Source organism: Cetorhinus maximus, chromosome 15, assembly GCF_964194155.1.
Source record: "Cetorhinus maximus chromosome 15, sCetMax3.hap1.1, whole genome shotgun sequence".
In the NCBI taxonomy this organism is placed as follows: domain Eukaryota; kingdom Metazoa; phylum Chordata; class Chondrichthyes; order Lamniformes; family Cetorhinidae; genus Cetorhinus; species Cetorhinus maximus.
Genome location: NC_135893.1, coordinates 84,918,535 through 84,937,889, shown reverse-complemented (window position 1 = coordinate 84,937,889; position 19,355 = coordinate 84,918,535). Strand labels below are relative to the sequence as shown.

General features: G+C 45.9%; 1 protein-coding gene across 2 annotated transcripts in view; it reads right to left on the bottom strand.

Moving 5' to 3' along the window:
- vwa3a (von Willebrand factor A domain containing 3A) overlaps window positions 1-19,355 on the bottom strand; it is a 49,170-nt gene that overhangs the window by 1,554 nt on the left and 28,261 nt on the right. For both annotated transcript variants that reach the window (XM_078559297.1, XM_078559298.1), the window contains exons 20-30: window positions 19,283-19,353; window positions 17,899-18,057; window positions 15,296-15,386; window positions 14,266-14,376; window positions 12,683-12,780; window positions 11,166-11,318; window positions 8,041-8,149; window positions 7,238-7,382; window positions 5,637-5,781; window positions 3,827-3,978; window positions 2,408-2,534 (exon numbers count right to left, since the gene is read on the bottom strand). In XM_078559297.1, the coding sequence (XP_078415423.1) occupies window positions 2,408-2,534; window positions 3,827-3,978; window positions 5,637-5,781; window positions 7,238-7,382; window positions 8,041-8,149; window positions 11,166-11,318; window positions 12,683-12,780; window positions 14,266-14,376; window positions 15,296-15,386; window positions 17,899-18,057; window positions 19,283-19,353 (1,361 nt within the window). The remainder of the gene's footprint in view (window positions 1-2,407; window positions 2,535-3,826; window positions 3,979-5,636; window positions 5,782-7,237; window positions 7,383-8,040; window positions 8,150-11,165; window positions 11,319-12,682; window positions 12,781-14,265; window positions 14,377-15,295; window positions 15,387-17,898; window positions 18,058-19,282; window positions 19,354-19,355) is intronic.

The window sequence follows — 19,355 nt, the reverse complement described above, 5'->3', positions numbered from 1 at the left end:
GATGCTCACCTTGAGTCAGATGACAGGTTATTTCACATTGCTGTGAGTGGTACACCAAATGATATACATTGTGTAATCCTGCAAATGTGCATCCATTTCTAAATTATCGCTACAGTGAATGTTTGTAAATGAGGCTGCGTACAGTGACACCACGTGTCCCAGCCAGAATGGAGATGATTGACAGGGGAAATTACCCAATCACGCCCAGGGACCGCACTTCCAAAAGTGACTGTGATTGATTTTATGCGCATCGGCTATATTATGTAACTATCCTCCACTCACAGCTTTTTACTGGAGAAATAATCTTGCTTTTAAACAGGAGGCTTTGCTGTTGTTTCAGTCAGGAGCTCTGATTACTGTAGTTTGTAATGACTGTTTGCCGAGCAAATACACTCTGCTTGCCGAGTGCGTGGACTCTGTTGGCTGAGTGAGTAGACTCTGTTGGCCAAATGAGTAGGCACTGCTTGCTGAGTGAGTAGACTCTGTTGGCTGTGTGAGTAGACTCTGTTGGCTGTGTGAGTAGACTCTGTTGGCTGAGTGAGTAGACTCTGTTGGCCAAATGAGTAGGCACTGCTTGCTGAGTGAGTAGACTCTGTTGGCCGTGTGAGTAGACTCTGTTGGCTGTGTGAGTAGACTCTGTTGGCTGAGTGAGTAGACTCTGTTGGCCAAATGAGTAGGCACTGCTTGCTGAGTGAGTAGACTCTGTTGGCCGAGTGAGTAGACTCTGTTGGCCGAGTGAGTAGACTCTGTTGGCCGAGTGAGTAGACTCTGTTGGCCGAGTGAGTAGACTCTGTTGGCCGAGTGAGTAGACTCTGTTGGCCGAGTGAGTAGACTCTGTTGGCCGAGTGAGTAGACTCTGTTGGCCCAGTGAGTAGATGCTGCTTGCTGAGTGAGTAGACTCTGTTGGCCGAGTGAGTAGACTCTGTTGGCCGAGTGAGTAGATACTGCTTGCTGAGTGAGTAGACTCTGTTGGCCGAGTGAGTAGACTCTGTTGGCTGAGTGAGTAGACTCTGTTGGCCAAATGAGTAGGCACTGCTTGCTGAGTGAGTAGACTCTGTTGGCCGAGTGAGTAGACTCTGTTGGCCGAGTGAGTAGATACTGCTTGCTGAGTGAGTAGACTCTGTTGGCCGAGTGAGTAGACTCTGTTGGCTGAGTGAGTAGACTCTGTTGGCCAAATGAGTAGGCACTGCTTGCTGAATGAGAAGACTCTGTTGGCTGAGTGAGTAGACTCTGTTGGCTGAGTGAGTAGACTCTGTTGGCCGAGTGAGTAGACTCTGTTGGCTGAGTGAGTAGACTCTGTTGGCCAAATGAGTAGGCACTGCTTGCTGAGTGAGAAGACTCTGTTGGCTGAGTGAGTAGGCACTGCTTGCTGAGTGAGAAGACTCTGTTGGCTGAGTGAGTAGACTCTGTTGGCCGAGTGAGTAGACTCTGTTGGCCGAGTGAGTAGGTTCTGTTGGCCGAGCGAGTAGACTCTGTTGGCCGAGTGAGTAGATGCTGCTTGCTGAGTGAGTAGACTCTGTTGGCCGAGTGAGTAGACTCTGTTGGCCGAGTGAGTAGACTCTGTTGGCCGAGTGAGTAGACTCTGTTGGCCGAGTGAGTAGACTCTGTTGGCCGAGTGAGTAGACTCTGTTGGCCGAGTGAGTAGATGCTGCTTGCTGAGTGAGTAGAAGCTGCTTGCTGAGTGAGTAGACTCTGTTGGCCAAGTGAGTAGACGCTGCTTGCTGAGTGAGTAGACTCTGTTGGCCGAGTGAGTAGACTCTGTTGGCTGAGTGAGTAGACTCTGTTGGCTGAGTGAGTGGACTCTGTTGGCCAAGTGAGTAGACGCTGCTTGCTGAGTGAGTAGACTCTGTTGGCCGAGTGAGTAGACTCTGTTGGCCGAGTGAGTAGACTCTGTTGGCCGAGTGAGTAGACTCTGTTGGCCAAGTGAGTAGACGCTGCTTGCTGAGTGAGTAGACTCTGTTGGCCAAGTGAGTAGAAGCTGCTTGCTGAGTGAGTAGACTCTGTTGGCCAAGTGAGTAGACGCTGCTTGCTGAGTGAGTAGACTCTGTTGGCCGAGTGAGTAGACTCTGTTGGCTGAGTGAGTAGACTCTGTTGGCTGAGTGAGTGGACTCTGTTGGCCAAGTGAGTAGACGCTGCTTGCTGAGTGAGTAGACTCTGTTGGCCGAGTGAGTAGACTCTGTTGGCTGAGTGAGTAGACTCTGTTGGCCGAGTGAGTAGACTCAGTTGGCTGAGTGAGTGGACGCTGCTTGCCAAGTGGATAGACTCTGTTTGCTATAAGTCCTGCACTGTCTCCAGCTCATTAGCTGACATTACTGCTGCCAATACTCACTATGTATAAATAATAATTTATAAATGAGGAAATTAGATAACAGCAAATAATTTAAAAGAAATTACGTCAGTAACCTACGTCTTCATCTGAAAATCCTCCTGCTAGCATTTTGTGTGCTGCCAGCTGCCCATCAGCATCTCCATGGCAACGGTGAAAACGGCCTCTGGTTTGGACTGCCAACTTTTTGAGGAACTCATTTGCGGTGCTGTCATCAAGGGAACCAGAAAATAATTGGTCAAGGTACAAAACGTTTCTTAAGATTAATATAGAAGCAGGAACAAGTGGGGAGCTATTGGAAGGCAGTTATCCTCATCCATTTTCCCACTGATCTGCAGAAAAAAATTAATCTGATAATCATGGATTTATCTAGCTTCCTCTTATGTGCTTGTGTGCTATTTGCCTCAACCACTCCATGTAGAATGGGTTCCACATTCTCACTACTCTCTGGGTGAAGAAGTTTCTTCTGAATTCCCGATTGATATAATAATGACCGTATTGTATTCATCTAGATTTTATTATATATATTTTAGAAATTACTTTACTCTTATTTTAACCCAGCTCCTAATCCAGCATCTTAACCATTCGTAAACATTTACACCTTATGTTTTATTTATTGATTTAAGTTGATATTTGTGCTCCATAATTAACATTTCCAAGAAGGTTTTGCATTTTGGGAATTCAGAAGGTCCAGTCATATTGTGATCCTTATTGTGCATAAATTATTGTTTAAATCTGAGCGTCAATTTTACGGGTATATAATACATGATTGTTTTCTGTATAACGCCATTGTTTAATGCCTGAAGTTTCTTTAAGAAGCGTTCATTAAACTAAATATAAAATTAAACCTTGTGGAGATTTAAAAAGGTAATTTGCCAACTGAAAGTGTAAAATCACTCTGCACCTTTTTGCTTCTGCAGCTCAATAGCTCCAATGACACATGTGGGTCTTGAACAGGTAGTGGGGGGGATCAGACAGGTGGGGGACATGTGGTGTTTGGACAGGTGGGGGATTTACAAACAACCCAAAGGGATGAGAAAAAGCTCTTCCACCTAAAGCAAAAGCAAGGATAAGTAGTGGGATAATTAGTGAGATGGATTCTTTCAAAATTTCAAACTCAAAATCTGCATTTGAACCTTTTTTTGACATTTATCTTTAACCCCAGGTAAATTAGCCTCCACTGCCAGTTTCAATAGCAACTTTCAAAACTGGATATATACTTGAAAAAGAAAAATTTACAGGCTATAGGGAAAGAACAGGGAGAGTGGGACCAATTGGAAAGCTCTTTTAAAGAGTTGGTACAGACGTGATGGGCCAAATAGCCTCCATCTGTGTTGTATCATTCTATCAATCATTAAATCCAATCCCATTTTAAATTGCACTTAGTAAGTCTTCTCATATGAACACACTAAATGCTCGGGCAGCACTAGCCCACCCCAGGCAGAACTTAAGGTTAAGTCTCAGGGAAACACACGGAGATCAGCGAGCTCTGTGCCTCACCTGTCTATACAGTTGAAGGAAATGGTGTGAATTTTGATACCTCGTCCCTGGTTCATTTGTTGAGTTTCCTTCAAGATTAGACTACAGCTGGTGTCTGGCTTTCCGTCAGTCAGGAGGTATATCCCCTGCACATCCAAAAACTGAAAGGCTTTCTGTTAACAGAATAATAAGTTCTATTGAGAAATCTTTTGTGACATTGAAATACCTGCTCATAATTAATGATAAAAACAGAACTTGCAATCAGAAAGAGTGCACCTACTGCCAGACTGAGGAGGCTGTTGAAACATCAGGCCTCCAATACAATGATGTGGAGGATGACAACAGTTAGCTGACTGCTGCTGAAATCCTTAGCTACACTTCTGTTTTATTGCCAGACTCAACCATCCCAATGCTGTCCTGGTTGGCCTCCCACCCTCCATAAACTCGAGCTCATCCAAAACTCTGCTGCCCATATATTAACTCACACCAAATCCCTCTCACCTATCACCCCTGTAATTGCTGAGCTATTTATTACATTGACGCCTGGTCTGCCAACAACTTGCTTTTAGAATTCTCATGCCGGTTTTCAAATCCTTCCATGGTGTCGCACCTCTGTATCTCCTCCACCACTCTAACCCTCTCAGTGCATCCATGTCTGTCCTCCTCTAATTCTGGCATCTTGAACATCCCTGATTTTTATCACTCCAGTATTGGTGGCCCTGCCTCCAGCTGCCAAGGCCCTAAGCCCTGGAATTCCCTCTCTGAAACCTGTCCACATTTCTCTCCCCTCTGATAAGATGATTCTTAAAAGACACCTCTGACCAAGCTTTGGGTTACCTGTCCTAATGTCTCCTTATGTGCCTGTGAACCACTTTGAGATATTTAACTACTTTAAAGGTGCTATGTAAATGCAAGTAGCTGTTGTTGTTGCGTACTGGTTAAGCAAGGACAAAACCAAACAACAAAGGGAAGGGCAGTTCCTGGCTCAACCAGGTTCCAGCATCAATCAGGCAGCTTTTATATTGTCACTTCAATCATGCCAGCCAGGTTATGCAGGAGGAACACATTGGGATTGAGATAATGGCATCGCTATGTCAGTTCCAAGTGATAATCTGACTCCACTGCCAACCCGATATGTTGGGTAAGACTTGCTGATAGCTCAGAATATCAAAGGCCCTCGAAGTCATTGACTCCATACTGGGATCCCATTCTACAAGGCTGCCAACACATGTGTCAATATATCACAAATGTCCCAGTTACAAAGATATAAGAATAGGAAAACGATGCTCCATCAAGCCTGGCAGAGCATCGTGACTCAACATTTTATCTCCCCCACCTGACCCCACCCAGGTCACCATATAAGGCAAAAAAAAAACTACAGACCCAACATGGGAAAAATATCCTCTCAAACTCCATTCCGACCCCCTCATATGATGCGATCTTGGACCCAGTCAGAAGCCAGTCCAGATCCCTCTTGAAGGTGGTAGAGAGTCAGCACCCAGCACACCAGCTGGTAATACAGTCCAGAGGCTCACTCCTCTCTGGGAACAGAGGAACTGCTCAATCTCCAGTTCATTCCTACCCTGACGTCCCCTGGTTCTCCCCAATCTATTAAACTGGAATAATCTATCAAAACACCATCCAGCTGTTTCATTATTTGACAGACCCCTATCAGGTCACCTCAAAGTCTGCACTGCTCGAAAGCAAACAGAATCAGGAAATATTTGAGCCTAATTTTTACTCTTCACAAATAACATCAGCAGTCTCAACAAATGTCCAGGATTTTGTGACAGAAACTTAAAAAAACAATCTTAGTAAAAGTAAAGCTGACCTGTAAAGCCTCCAGGGTGCAAGTATTTCCATGGGCAATGGCTCCTGAGGCCCACTGAACAGCATCGTGACATGTTTCATGTGTAGCTTCCACCAGGCAATCCCGCCAAGTGTCAACACGCTCAGCAAAACACAGCAAGTTAAAGCTGGAACAAAAACATCAGTGAATTCTGATGAAAGACCAGTGACCTAAAATGTTAAAACTCTGTTTCTCTCTCCACAGATGCTGCCAGTAGTTCCAGCATTTTCTGTGTTCATTCCAGCCTAGAGCTGTTTTGTCCTGTATAATGTAACTGGTGGCAGGATAAGTTGAGAAGGCTGTTTAAAAAAAAAACATGTGGGATCCTCAGTTTTATAAATAGAAGCACTGAGTGCAAAAGAAAGAAAGTTATGCTAACCCTTTATAAATCATCAGCATGTGTTCAATTGTGGGCACCACATTTTTGGAAGGATGTCAGGGCCTTGAAGAGTGTTCAGAGGAGATTTATTCGAATGGTACCAGGGGTAAGGAAGTTCAGTTATGTGGAAAAGACTGGGGAAGCAGGAGTTGTTCTCATTAGAGCAGAAATGGTTAATGGAAATGGAGAAAAATTACACAGTGAGCTGCTGTCATCTGGAATGTTCTGCCTCAAAGCGCGGTGGAAGCAAATTCAATAGTAACTTTCAAAAGGGAATTATATAAATACTTGAAAGAGGGAAATTTGCAGGGCTATGCAGAAAGGCAAGGGGGATTGGGGCGAAGTGGATAGGTCCATCAAAGAGCTGGCAGAGGCACAATGGGCCAAATGGCCTCCCACTGTGCTGTAAGATTCTATGAATACCCATACTAATGTTCCCGATTGCCATAGGTAAGCCTATCAAAGTTGGGGGAGGTGGTAGAATACTGGTATTGTCACTGGACTAGTATTCCAGAGACCCAGGGTGATGCTCTGGAGACCCGGGTTTGAATCCCACCACGGCAGATGGTGAAATTTGAATTCAATATTTAAAAAAATCTGGAATTAAAAGTCTAATGATGACCATGAAACCAGTGTTCTTCTAAAAACCCAACTGGTTCACTAATCTCCTTTAGGGAAGGAAATCTGCAGTCTTACCTGGTCTGGCCTACATGTGACTCTAGACTCACAGCAATGTGGTTGACTCTTAAATGCCCTCTGAAATGGCCTAGCAAACCACTCAGTTCTCAAGGGCAATTAGGGATGGGCTTTAAATGCTGGCCTAGCCAGCAATGCCCACATCCCACGAACGAAGAAAAAACTCATTCTCCAAATTCCTGTGGCCTTTCTTGGTCAACCTGTGTGAATTCACCAGTTTAAAAACCTGACTCTCAAAAATAACTTATTCCTCCCTCAACCCCAAAATCCTTTCTGCAGGAAAATGGCCAAAAAAAAGAAGAAATATTAAGGAAGTTGAAAAAGGGCCCACAATGGAAGTATCTGTACTTGTGAATCATCGACTGGAACCAAATCTCTCATACATGTGATTCTTCACCAAGAAGAGGAATCAGCATGATGTTTTCTACAGGGCTGAAAGGATACTGTTGGGTGATAGCGATGCCAATCATACAGATCCCACTGAAAATGCTTTTCCTCTCCAGATTACCTGTGGCTATTCTTCCTCAGTTGTTCCCAGATCAAGGAAGTGAGCTCCTTTTTCAGTGCTGGCAGATAAGGGTCAGTCGAGCCTGAGGTGTCCAGCAAAATGCAGACTCTCTTCTCCAGGATTGTTCCAAATAAGCGCCTGCTTCCTACTCAAGGATATTTAGAGATGAAACATCAGCAGGGCATTGACAACCACACAGCAGCAAAATCACAGGACTGCAAATTTAAACAGGGACAAAAAATGGGTCTCTTCCTCTTGTCCAAAGCCCAGTCACTGTATATAACTCCACAATAAACACATAAACACTTTCAGTTGCTGCCCATATCCAATTCTAATCCTTCAGTTGCTGACCTACATCGGCCTCCTATTTAAAGTTCTTATAACTGTGTTTAAAGCACTCCCCCCTGCTGTAACCTCCTTCAGCCCTACAACCCTCCAAGACCTCAACGTTCCTCCAATTTTGGCACCTTGCTCATCCCTTCCCCCTTTGCCCACCATTGGTGGCCACAACTTGTGCTGCCTTGGCCCTTAGCTCTGAAATTCATTCCCTTACCCTTCCCACCTCTCTTCTCCATTAAACATCTTTGACCAAGCCAGGGGGCCGGGGGGGGGGGTGGATTTCACTCGTCTTAATATATCCTTCTTTGTCTCTGCGTCAAATTATGGCTGATTAATGCTTCGTGAAGCACCTCAAGATGTTTTTCTATGTTGAAGGTGCTACATAAATGCAAGTTGTTGTTGCGTTCATGTGGCCTTGCCATTACAGTCTGTGTAGGCACTGAATCGAACATAAGGTCCCCCACCTGATAGTAACCACTGCAATCGCTGCAGGTATCGACACAAGACTCGCTCCATTTGTTCAATGTATTCTTCCAGCTCATGGAGATGTAACTGTAGATGCTTCACCACACCCTGGAAATGGAAACCATGTTGCTAATGACTAATGTGCCTTCCCTGCCATTGGCCAAACAAACATCAAATCTGAATCTATGACATCTTTTGGCAATCTCCACCTATCACTGGCCCTCTATCCAGTTCTACCTGTCCCACCCCTCCTTAAACCAGCTTATATTTCACCTCTTTTCTATTTTTCCTTAGTTCTGGTGAAGAGTCATACGGACTCGAAACGTTAACTGTGTTCCTCTCCACAGATGCTGTCGGACCTGCTGAGTTTTTCCAGGTCTTTTTGTTTTTGTTTCAGATTTCCAGCATCCACAGTTTTTTGCTTTTATCAAATCTGAATCAATCTTTCCTCCCCGATCACATCAAAATATCTGGAGGTTTCTCATGCTTCCCGTTACTTCTCTACTGAGATTGTCCTCTTGTGAAGTCAGCCCATCCACAGCAATGAGAGAAATGTGTTGGCTAAGGGAGATGTGATGGCCCAGGACACTGGGAGAACCTCTGCTCTTCTTCATGGAGATCGTAAAGGTTATAGAGCCATGGTGAGCAGATGGAGTTAAGGGTCAGATCAGTCATGAGCTAATCAGATGGTGCAACAAGCTCAAGGGGCTGAATGGCCTCCTGTTCCTATATTCAAAACTTCTCATAACCCAACTCTCCTGTTGTTATGACAAACCCAAGTCAGTAGGCTGAATGGCCCACTACTGTTATGTCCATTGTGTGGGATCTTTACCATCCAGCTGAACAGGCATGTTGTGGGGTGGGGGTTGGGGCTGGGGAGAAGGAGGGAGTCGTCACTTTAACATCTCACCCAAAGTTGCCTGACCTGCTGAGTTTTTCCAGGTATTTTTATTTTTGTTTTGGATTTCCAGCATCCGCAGTTTTTTGCTTTTATCTTGGGGACAATGCTGCCCTGATACTGCACTGAAATGTCAGGACAAAGTCCCGGCACAAAGTTTTAACCCACAAACTTCTCCACCCAGAGCTGAGACAAAACATCACTGGCGCTGGTTTGAGAAATTAAAAGACAGAAACTACTTCAGGAATTTCCAAATACTGTAAACATCTGGAACCTCTAATCTTAGGCAGTGGAGATCAGTTATTATTCTTCCATTTGTCTTCTAGTGCAACACGCAGGGCACCTCCCCCAGCGCAACGCGCAGAGCACTTCCTCCAGCGCAACGTGCAGGGCACCTCCCCCAGCGCAACGCGCAGGGCACTTCCTCCAGCGCAACGCGCAGGGCACTTCCCCCAGCGCAACGCGCAGGGCACTTCCCCCAGCGCAACGCGCAGGGCACTTCCCCCAGCGCAACGCGCAGGGCACTTGCCCCAGCGCAACGCGCAGGGCACTTGCCCCAGCGCAACGCGCAGGGCACTTGCCCCAGCGCAACGCGCAGGGCACTTGCCCCAGCGCAACGCGCAGGGCACTTGCCCCAGCGCAACGCGCAGGGCACTTGCCCCAGCGCAACGCGCTGGGCAGTTGCCCCAGCGCAACGCGCAGGGCAGTTGCCCCAGCGCAACGCGCAGGGCACTTGCTCCAGCGCAACGCGCAGGGCACTTGCTCCAGCGCAACGCGCAGGGCACTTGCTCCAGCGCAACGTGCAGGACACTTCCTCCAGCGCAACACGCAGGACACTTCCTCCAGTGCAACACTGGGACACTTGCTCCAGCACAACGTGCAGGGCACTTGCTCCAGCGCAACGTGCAGGGCACTTCCTCCAGTGCAACGTGCAGGGCACTTCCTCCAATGCAACGTGCAGGGCACTTCCTCCAGTGCAACACGCAGGACACTTCCTCCAGCGCAACGTGCAGGGCACTTCCTCCAATGCAACGTGCAGGGCACTTCCTCCAGCGCAACGTGCAGGGCACTTCCTCCAGTGCAACACGCAGGACACTTCCTCCAGCGCAACATGCAGGGCACTTCCTCCAGCGCAACATGCAGGGCACTTGCTCCAGCGCAACACGCAGGGCACTTGCTCCAGCGCAACACGCAGGGCACTTGCTCCAGCGCAACGTGCAGGGCACTTCCTCCAGCGCAACACGCAGGACACTTCCTCCAGTGCAACACTGGGACACTTCCTCCAGCGCAACATGCAGGGCACTTCCTCCAGTGCAACACGCAGGACACTTCCTCCAGTGCAACACTGGGACACTTCCTCCAGCGCAACGTGCAGGACACTTCCTCCAGTGCAACACGCAGGACACTTCCTCCAGTGCAACACTGGGACACTTCCTCCAGTGCAACACGCAGGACACTTCCTCCAGTGCAACACGCAGGACACTTCCTCCAGTGCAACACTGGGACACTTCCTCCAGTGCAACACTGGGACACTTCCTCCAGCGCAACACGCAGGACACTTCCTCCAGTGCAACACCGGGACACTTACTCCTTCCCTCCCCTTGTCAAGGCATCGACAATCCTCCTGTCCCTTGTCCAGCTGACTATATGACATTTTAACTGCAAGGGCTGATGAGCAATTCTACCTTTGAAATGTTGCCTTTCGCATCCTTGGAATGTCCCAAAGCGCTTTATAGCCAATGAAGTGTAGTCACTGTTGTAATGTAGGAAATGTGGCAACCAATCTACACATAGCAAGCTCTCCTGAACAGCAGTGCCATAATGACAAGATAATCTGTCTTACGTTTTGGTTGAGGGATAAATACTGGCCTCAGGACACTGCAAAGAATCCTACTCTTTGAATAATGCTGCGGGAGGGAAGATGCCACTTCCCCCAGTGCAGCGCTCCCATATTGGACTGGGAATGTCAGCCAGGATTATGTGCTCAAGTCTTGAGTGGGACTTGAACCCATGGCCTCCTGAGTCAGAGGCAAAAATACCACCCACTGAGTCACGGCTGACAGCTACATATAACTACAAGCTGTGGCTGCAGTTACTTTCCTCTCCGATCATAGATGCTCTCACTGAACTGCACATGACAGCAGGAAGTAAGATAGCAATGATTCGCACGTTGAACAATTTACCGAGGGGAACAATGTGGGACTCTGCTTTCCAGCTGGAACTTACATTGATCTCCACTCTGGGGATGGCTGCACAATACTTTGCAGAGACCCTTTTGTGTATAGTCCTCACCAGTTGCTTCTTATGCACACAGTCCAGGCCAGAGATGAGCTTGTGCAGATCCAGTCTCAGCTTCTTAATACCGAATTTCTGTAACCACTTTACAGAAACAGAACAAGAGTTCTATCAGTGGGCATAACAGAGAGAATTAATGATCAAATCTTACCCCTTCCTCCCCCATTCCCTTGCCTGAAGTCGGGGAACACCACAGCTGCTCTTAGGCAGGTTTTTTACAAATCAATGAGTGGGACAATGTATCACAGGAAGGAACGGGGCACAAGAACCACTGGGGTGTTTGTCAAAATGTAATCAGGTACCACAAAGAAGAGTTTGTGTACAAAGGGCTTTAATCAGTGAATGACCTTCTCTCATACATTTCTAACTTATCACTAGGATACAGTTCCATAGATAGCGCCAGTCCTTTCAATTTTGGGCATGAGAATGTTAACCGGCTATTTGAACATAAGGGGAAGCTCAATCCTGTTCCCATCCAATGTCCATCCATGGGAACTACTGACTGAGCAGGAAGTCACTGGACAGATAGGGTCAAGAAAACCCATTTTGAAATGATTAACTTCTGTCTGTCAGGTTAGGCATCAAAATCGGACATCCTCGCCTGGATAAATGGGTGGGTGGAGCTTTCCTCTAGCTGCTGCATGGGAAGTGACCGTGGACAGACTCAATCCTGTTTGTTTTGGGCACAGATTCTGTCTGTAACTCTGTACTAAGACAGATAATCATTCTCAGAAAGGTCCATCGTGATTAGACCTCACCTTGCTACAATGTTAGGGGCGTTGAGGTTACAGCTGAGATGTGGTGTGTGTTTTGTGTATGTGTTATGTATGTGTGTGTTGTGTGTATATGTGTGTTGTGTGTATATGTGTGCGTGTGTATATGTGTGCGTGTGTGTGTGTATATGTGTATATGTCTGTGTGTGTGCGTGTGTGTGCGCGCGTGTGTGTGTGGAGGGGGTGGGGCAATGTAGGAGTTTAAAAAAGTAAAAAGATACATTCTGAAAACAAATGAACTACTTTGTGAGTTTGCTCATATTTGTGAATGACAGCTTGAGGATATGAATTTGGTTTAAAAATCAAATCTGGAATTAAAGAGCTGGTCTCAGTGAAAACCAACAGATTGCTATGAAAGCCCAACTGGTTCACTATATGTTGTTTAAGGAAGAAAACCTGCTGTCCTCACCTGATCCTGTCCTAAATGTAGCACCAACTCTTAAACCGCCCTTTGAAATGAATTAGCATGCCACTCAGCTGCATTAAACCTGTAGTTTAAGAAGGGGGCCATCTGCCTTCTTCTCCAAGGTAACCAGGGGATGGGCAATACCAGCCTTGCCAGTGACACCCACACCCCAAGAATTCATTTTTAAAAATGGTCAGATGAAAAAAAACTGCACCTATCAGAAAACCCAAACAGTAAAATTCCAATATAATGGGACAGACACACTGTACCAGTGAGGTTGAACAAATCTCCTCTTCTTTTGGCAGATATACAAAGGGAATGGTCTTCCTCATACTCTTCATCTTGGGGTATTTCTGATAAACAGCACCTTCCCAACAGAGACAAAAGCAACTCTCAGTACTCACAGCTTAGAGTTCAAGCTGAAGATTTATCATCAGCATCAATCAATCACAAAATACATCTGCACAGCCCTTAAGATGCAGATTTACAGAACATTTTAAAGGAGAAATGTGCAGAGCTATGGGGAAAGAGGAGGGGGAGTGGGGCTAATTGGATAGCTTTCAAACAGCCAGCACAGGCTTTTTCTATGCAGTGTGATTCTATGATTATTCATTGACCCTCTCATTACCTGCACTGTCTCAGGCGATAGGCAGCATTACATACAGACTAATGATCAACCTTGTGTGAGGGACTAAGACCTCACATTGCATATTTTTATAAAATATCTATAGATATGCTCATTGCTATTTTTAAAATTTTAAAACTGAACAAAGACCTTTAAAATGGCAGAACATGTGTCTGCTACCTGTTAAACTTGCACCTTGTTATTTTTGAGGAGCCACTAACAGTAACTATACATTCCAACTTCAAAGAGAGCTATACAAAGGTCATCTGCATCTAATAACCCAAGCTGGCCAGAAGGAGATGGATTGTCCGCTAAGACAAAGGCCCTGCAACCTTCTTTTCAATTCCTAATGGCTGAGACATTTAATAGTCTTTGGAATCCAGACGATGGATACTCATCCTTTGGCAAAGATGGTGGAGAGGTGGGAGTCATGTGAGATGGGCCTCTGATTTGGAACAAGTACTATTGCCTTGCTGAAATGCATAGCTCAGTCTGCTGTTTACCGTCTAACTAGCAGCCTCATAGACAAGGAGCTCTGCCCAGGTGGAATACCTGGACTCCATCCACACTATTTCTGCTGGAAATTCTGTACCATCACCTACAAGACTGATTCATCTCTGCATGCCTATGTCATTGTGTGAAGTCAACACCACTGAAAAAGTGAATTTCCAGCATTGGTTTTCAGCTCACCAATCTCCATGAAAGAATACCTCACTGGACTTTGATTCTGGACTCTGGAACTCAAGTGAACCAATATTTAGTTTCTCTGTGGTCTCTGTATGGTAAAACCTTTTCTCTATCCCTCTCTTTACTGTCTTAGTGTGGAGGCGGCGTTGCGACCCTCCTTTCACGGTTTGAATGTGGACAATAAAATAACCCTTTGAGTTCACCCTACTTTGAATTTGCTGTGGGGTTATTAATAGAAAATTGGGTCGCACCAAAACCAAGGGGGTTGGGAAATACGCCACTGCTTATAAAGAGGGAAAAATAATCATAAACACCTTTCTGTTTACTGTCTCTGGTAAGAGGAGAAATTAGAGCTATTTAAATTAACCCTCCTCCTGTTCATAACACTTGACATTGCCACCACATCGGGAATCTGAAACGAGACTTGAGACCTTCTGATTCAGAGGCATGAGTGCTAGCACTGAGACGTGGTTGCTTCGAGGGTTGTAATCAGATCTGTTCTGCATTACACAAGTACGGCTACACTCAGGTTGCACTCACCAACTTTATTCCCATCCTCTGTGTAAAACATCGACTTTGAAACCTTCGCCATTTTATTCTGCTTCGTGTGATTTTCCACAGAGGTGTGAATCCACTTCTTATCAGAATGAGCTGGAACAACCATTTTACAAATATTAACGTGTGGTTTCCCAGCTGTGGAATGTCAGATGTTCTTAATCTGACACGGACTTGAATAAGTCCGATGACAAAGATTATTCCCAAATTTAAAATAAAAGCATAAAGTTCAGCCAAAAATAATAAATCCAGCATCAATGTCAGAGTGATCAGGAGCTTGAGGAATGAGGGGGGAAATCAAGTGACATCTCTGTGGAGGAACATGAACGTTATGTTCAAGGAGCAGGAGAGGGTATGGGATCAGAGAGGAAGGGTCAAGGACCAGGATTTGATGAGCAGGAGAGTGTCTGGGGGTCAAAGAGGAAGGGTCAGGGAGCAGATGAGGGGGTCAGGGAGCAGATGAGGGGGTCAGGGAGCAGGAGTCAAGGAGCAGGAGGGGGTCAGAGAGTAGGGTCAGGGACCAGGATTCGATGAGCAGGAGCGTGTATGGGGTTCAAAGAGGAAGGGTCAGGAAGCAGACAAGGGGGTCAGGGAGCAGATGAAGGAATCAGTGAGCAGGAGCCAAGGAGCAGGAGAGGGTATGGGGGTCCAGAGCAGAGGTCAGGGAGTTGGAGAGGGAGTCAGGGAGTGGGGAGGTCAGGGAGCAGGAGTTGATACGGGAGCCAGGGGGTAGGAGTCAGGGTGCAAGGGTCAGGGGTGTGAGAAACAATGGGGGCAATTTTACCCTAAACCACTGGACCTAGTGGGAGTTGGATCCCTTTTATACTCATTAGCTTCAATGGGTGGAGTGGTCTTCTTTATCCAAAATGACCATGAAATGACCCTCACCACATGGAGAGACGACAGAGTCTGGCCCCCGTGTGCAGAAAAAAGTCACCAATATCTTTTCTCCCCAGCCAGGGCTTTGAATCATTATGTATCAGAGGGGTTGTCTGCTCTGTTTTTGAACACACACCTGGAGGGATGACTGCTTTCCCACTGCTCGGACGCCAGGTCAGGGCTCTGACAGCTGAACTGGTTTCTTCACCACTTTCCTCTCTGGCTTGCTAAAGGAATCACAGAAATCTCCAGTTAAATATCACCTTCCTCTTCAATGGTTTGTATTTTAACTGGTGAGATTTGTGCAGATTGATAGAACTGATTCACCAACTCTGAGGGACTATTGGTCCTGTCAGAGGGACAGAGTGACGACTGTGAAAATCACGTGGATTGAGCTGTGGGAATTTTGTGCATGTTCCTGTTCCACTCCCGACAGCTATAGAAACATTGGGCTTAGGAGCAGGAATAGACTACTCGGCCCTTCGAGCCTGCTCCACCAGTCAATAAGATTAGGACCGATCTGGTTGAGGTCTCAACTTCACTTTTCTATCTGCCTCCCATAGCCCTCGAGTCCCTTGTCTATCAAAAATCTGTCTCACTCAGCCTTGAATAAATTCAATGACTCAGCCGTCACTGCTTTTTGGGGAAGAGAATTCCACAAACTAACAACCCTCAGAGAAAAAAATTCTCCTCATCTCCGCCTTTAAAAAAAGGACCTCTTAATTTTAAACTGTGTCCCCTAGTTCTAGTCTCCCCCACAAGAGGAAATGTCTTCCTGGTATCCACACTATCAAATCCCCTCAGGATCCTGTATGTTTCAATATCACCTCTCATTCTTCTAAACTCCAAAGGATTTAGATCCAACCTGTTCAATCTTTCTTCATAAGATAAGCCCTTCACCCCAGGAATGAATCGCGTGAACCTTCTCTGAACTGCTTCTAACACAATTATATCCTTTTTCAAATAAGGAGTCCAAAACTGTACATAGTATTCTAGATGTGGTCTCACCAATGCCCTGCACAGCCGCAGTAAAACTTCCCTGTTTTCATAAAAGCAGAATACTGCGGATGATGGAAATCTGAAATAAAAACAGAAAATGCTGGAAAAGCCCAGCAGCTCTGAAGAAGAGTCATACAGACTCGAAATGTTAACTCTGTTTCTCTCTCCACAGATGCTGTCAGACTTGCTAGGCTTTTCCAGAATTTTCTGTTTTTATATTCCATTCCCCTTGTAATAAATGCCAACATTCCATTTGCCATCCTAATCACTTGCTGTACCTGCAAACTAACTTTTCTGATTCACGTACCAGGACACCCAGATCCCTCTGTACTATCGAGTTCTGCAATCTCTCTCTGTTTAAATAACACGCTCCTTTTCTAATCTACCTGCCAAAGTGGACAAGTTCACATTTTCCCATATTATATTCCATCTGCCAAATTTTTGCCCATTCACAATCTATTTATATCTTTTTGTAGACTCTATACCTCCTCTTGACAACTTACTTTCCTACCCATCTTGGTGCCATCGGCAAGTTTAGCTACCACACATTCAGTCCCCTCATCCAAGTCATTGATATAGATTGTAAATAGTTGAGGCCCCAGCACTGATCCCTGTGTCATTTCACTAGTTATAGCTTGCTAAGCCAAAGAAGGCCCATTTATCCCTACTCTCTGCTTCCTGTTAGCTAACCAATCCTTTATCCATGCAAATACATTATCCCCTATACCATAAGCTCTTATCTTGTGTAGTAACCTTTGATGTGTTACTTACTCTACGGCACACTGACTGACTCAGCTACCCTTCCAAACCAGTTCACTCCATCATGTCACCTGAATGTGTTTTTTTGATTCAATAGAAATACAAAATATAGAAAAATTCAGCATAACCTTATTTGAATGAGATTTTGTACACAGTTTAGATACAGAGTAAAGCTCCCTCTACCCTGTCCCATTAAACACACCAAGGGCAGGAGCAACAGTGGGTTAGATACAGAGTAAAGCTCCCTCTACCCTGTACATTAAACACACCAAGGGCAGGAGCAGCACGGGTTAGATACAGAGTAAAGCTCCCTTTACCCTGTACCATTAAGCACACCAAGGGCAGGAGCAGCACAGGTTAGATACAGGATAAAGCTCCCTCCACTCTGTACCATTAAACACACCAAGGGCAGGAGCAACATGGGTTAGATACAGAGTAAAGCTCCCTCTACCCTGTACATTAAACACACCAAGGGCAGGAGCAGCATGGGTTAGATACAGAGTAAAGCTCCCTCTACCCTGTCCCATTAAACACACCAAGGGCAAGAGCAACATGGGTTAGATACAGAGTAAAGCTCCCTCTACCCTGTACATTAAACACACCAAGGGCAGGAGCAGCACGGGTTAAATACAGAGTAAAGCTCCCTCTACCCTGTACATTAAACACACCAAGGGCAGGAGCAACATGGGTTAGATACAGAGTAAAGCTCCCTCTACCCTGTACATTAAACACACCAAGGGCAGGAGCAGCACGGGTTAGATACAGAGTAAAGCTCCCTCTACCCTGTACCATTAAACACACCAAGGGCAGGTACAACCTCTTTCTCTGCCAGGTGTTGTTATGTTTAGGAGGTGATCCAATGGTGAGGGTGGCTGCACTGTAACTGGATGGAATGGTGCAAATGGGAACTGGCCTTCTTCCCCCCTCTTTTCGAAATTCAGAGATTTCCATTGGTCAAGCGTTGTTGAGAAATGGCCTTACCATTCTGGCCAGGGTCAGTGCCGTGGGTTTTGGAACGAGCAGCTTTTGAGGGCAGCGATTCTCCCTTTTCACCAACATCTTCAAACTGTCCCCCGAGACTGGCGGTCCTTGGGATTGCTTCACCGTGCGTCTCCTTAAAGACTCGACCAGCACAGCACACTGTACAAGGAGGGAAGTCACCCTTCAAGTTCATTCTAGCAGTGTCGTCCGATAGACATCGCAGCATAAAACAACAACAATTTGCATTTATATAGCACCTTTAACATGATAAAACATTCAGGGTGCTTCATAGGTGTGTAATAAAAGAAAATTGACACTGAGCTACATAAGGAGATATTACAGAAAGAGGCAGCTTCTAAGCAGTATCTTAAAACAAGGAGAGAGGTGGAGAGGTTTCGGGAGGGAACTCCAAAGCTTAGGGTCCAGGCAGCTGAAAGCACGGCTGCCAATCATGAAGCAAAGCAAATTAGGGATGTGGAAGAGGTCAGAATTGGAAGGGTGCAGAAATCTTACTGGATTGTAGCGCCGGAGTAGTATAGAGTTAGGGATGTGTTGCAACACCATTTGAATCACATCTACTAATTTTAGTGGAAAACCTTTTACACACAATACAGGTCATCCTACCAATAACCTGGTGTTTACCATTGACCAGATATTTAAGTAGACTAGCCATATAAATACTACAAGAGCAGGTCAAAGGCTAAGAGTCGTGCAGTGAGTAACTCACCTCCTGACTCCCCAAAGCCTGTCCACCATCTACAAGGCACAAGCCAGGAGTGTGATGGAATACTCCCCACTTGCCTGGATGAATGCAGCTCCCACAACACTCAAGAAGCTTGACACCGTCCAGGACAAAGCAGCCCACTTGATTGACATTCAATCCACAAACATTCACTCCCTCCACCACTGACACACAGTAGCAGCAGTGTGTACTATCTACAAGGTGCACTGCAGGAACTCATCTAGCCTCCTTAGACAGCACCTTCGAAACCCACTACTGCTACCATCTAGAAGGACAAGGACAGCAGACATGTGGAAACACCACCACCTGGAAGTTGCCCTCCAAGCCACTCACCGCCCTGACTAGGAAATATATCGCCGTTCCTTCACTATCGCTGGGTCAAAATCCTGGAACTCCCTCCCTAACAGCACTGTGAGCGTACCTACACCACATGGACTGCAGCAGTTCAAGCTGGCAGCTCACCACAACCTTCTCAAAGGCAATTAGGGATGGGCAATAAATGCTGGCCCAGTCAGCAGCGCCCACATCTCATGAAAAATAAAAACAAGGCAAATGTACCTCACACATCGATATTAACTGAACAAACATCAAGGGTTTTAATGTAGTAACAGTTATTTGAATGGTTCAGATTATTAAACTCACCTTCTGTGAATAGTTGGCAGCTTTCTCCATTTCAGCCAATATAAGGCGAATGTCATCACTCTCTATAATACCT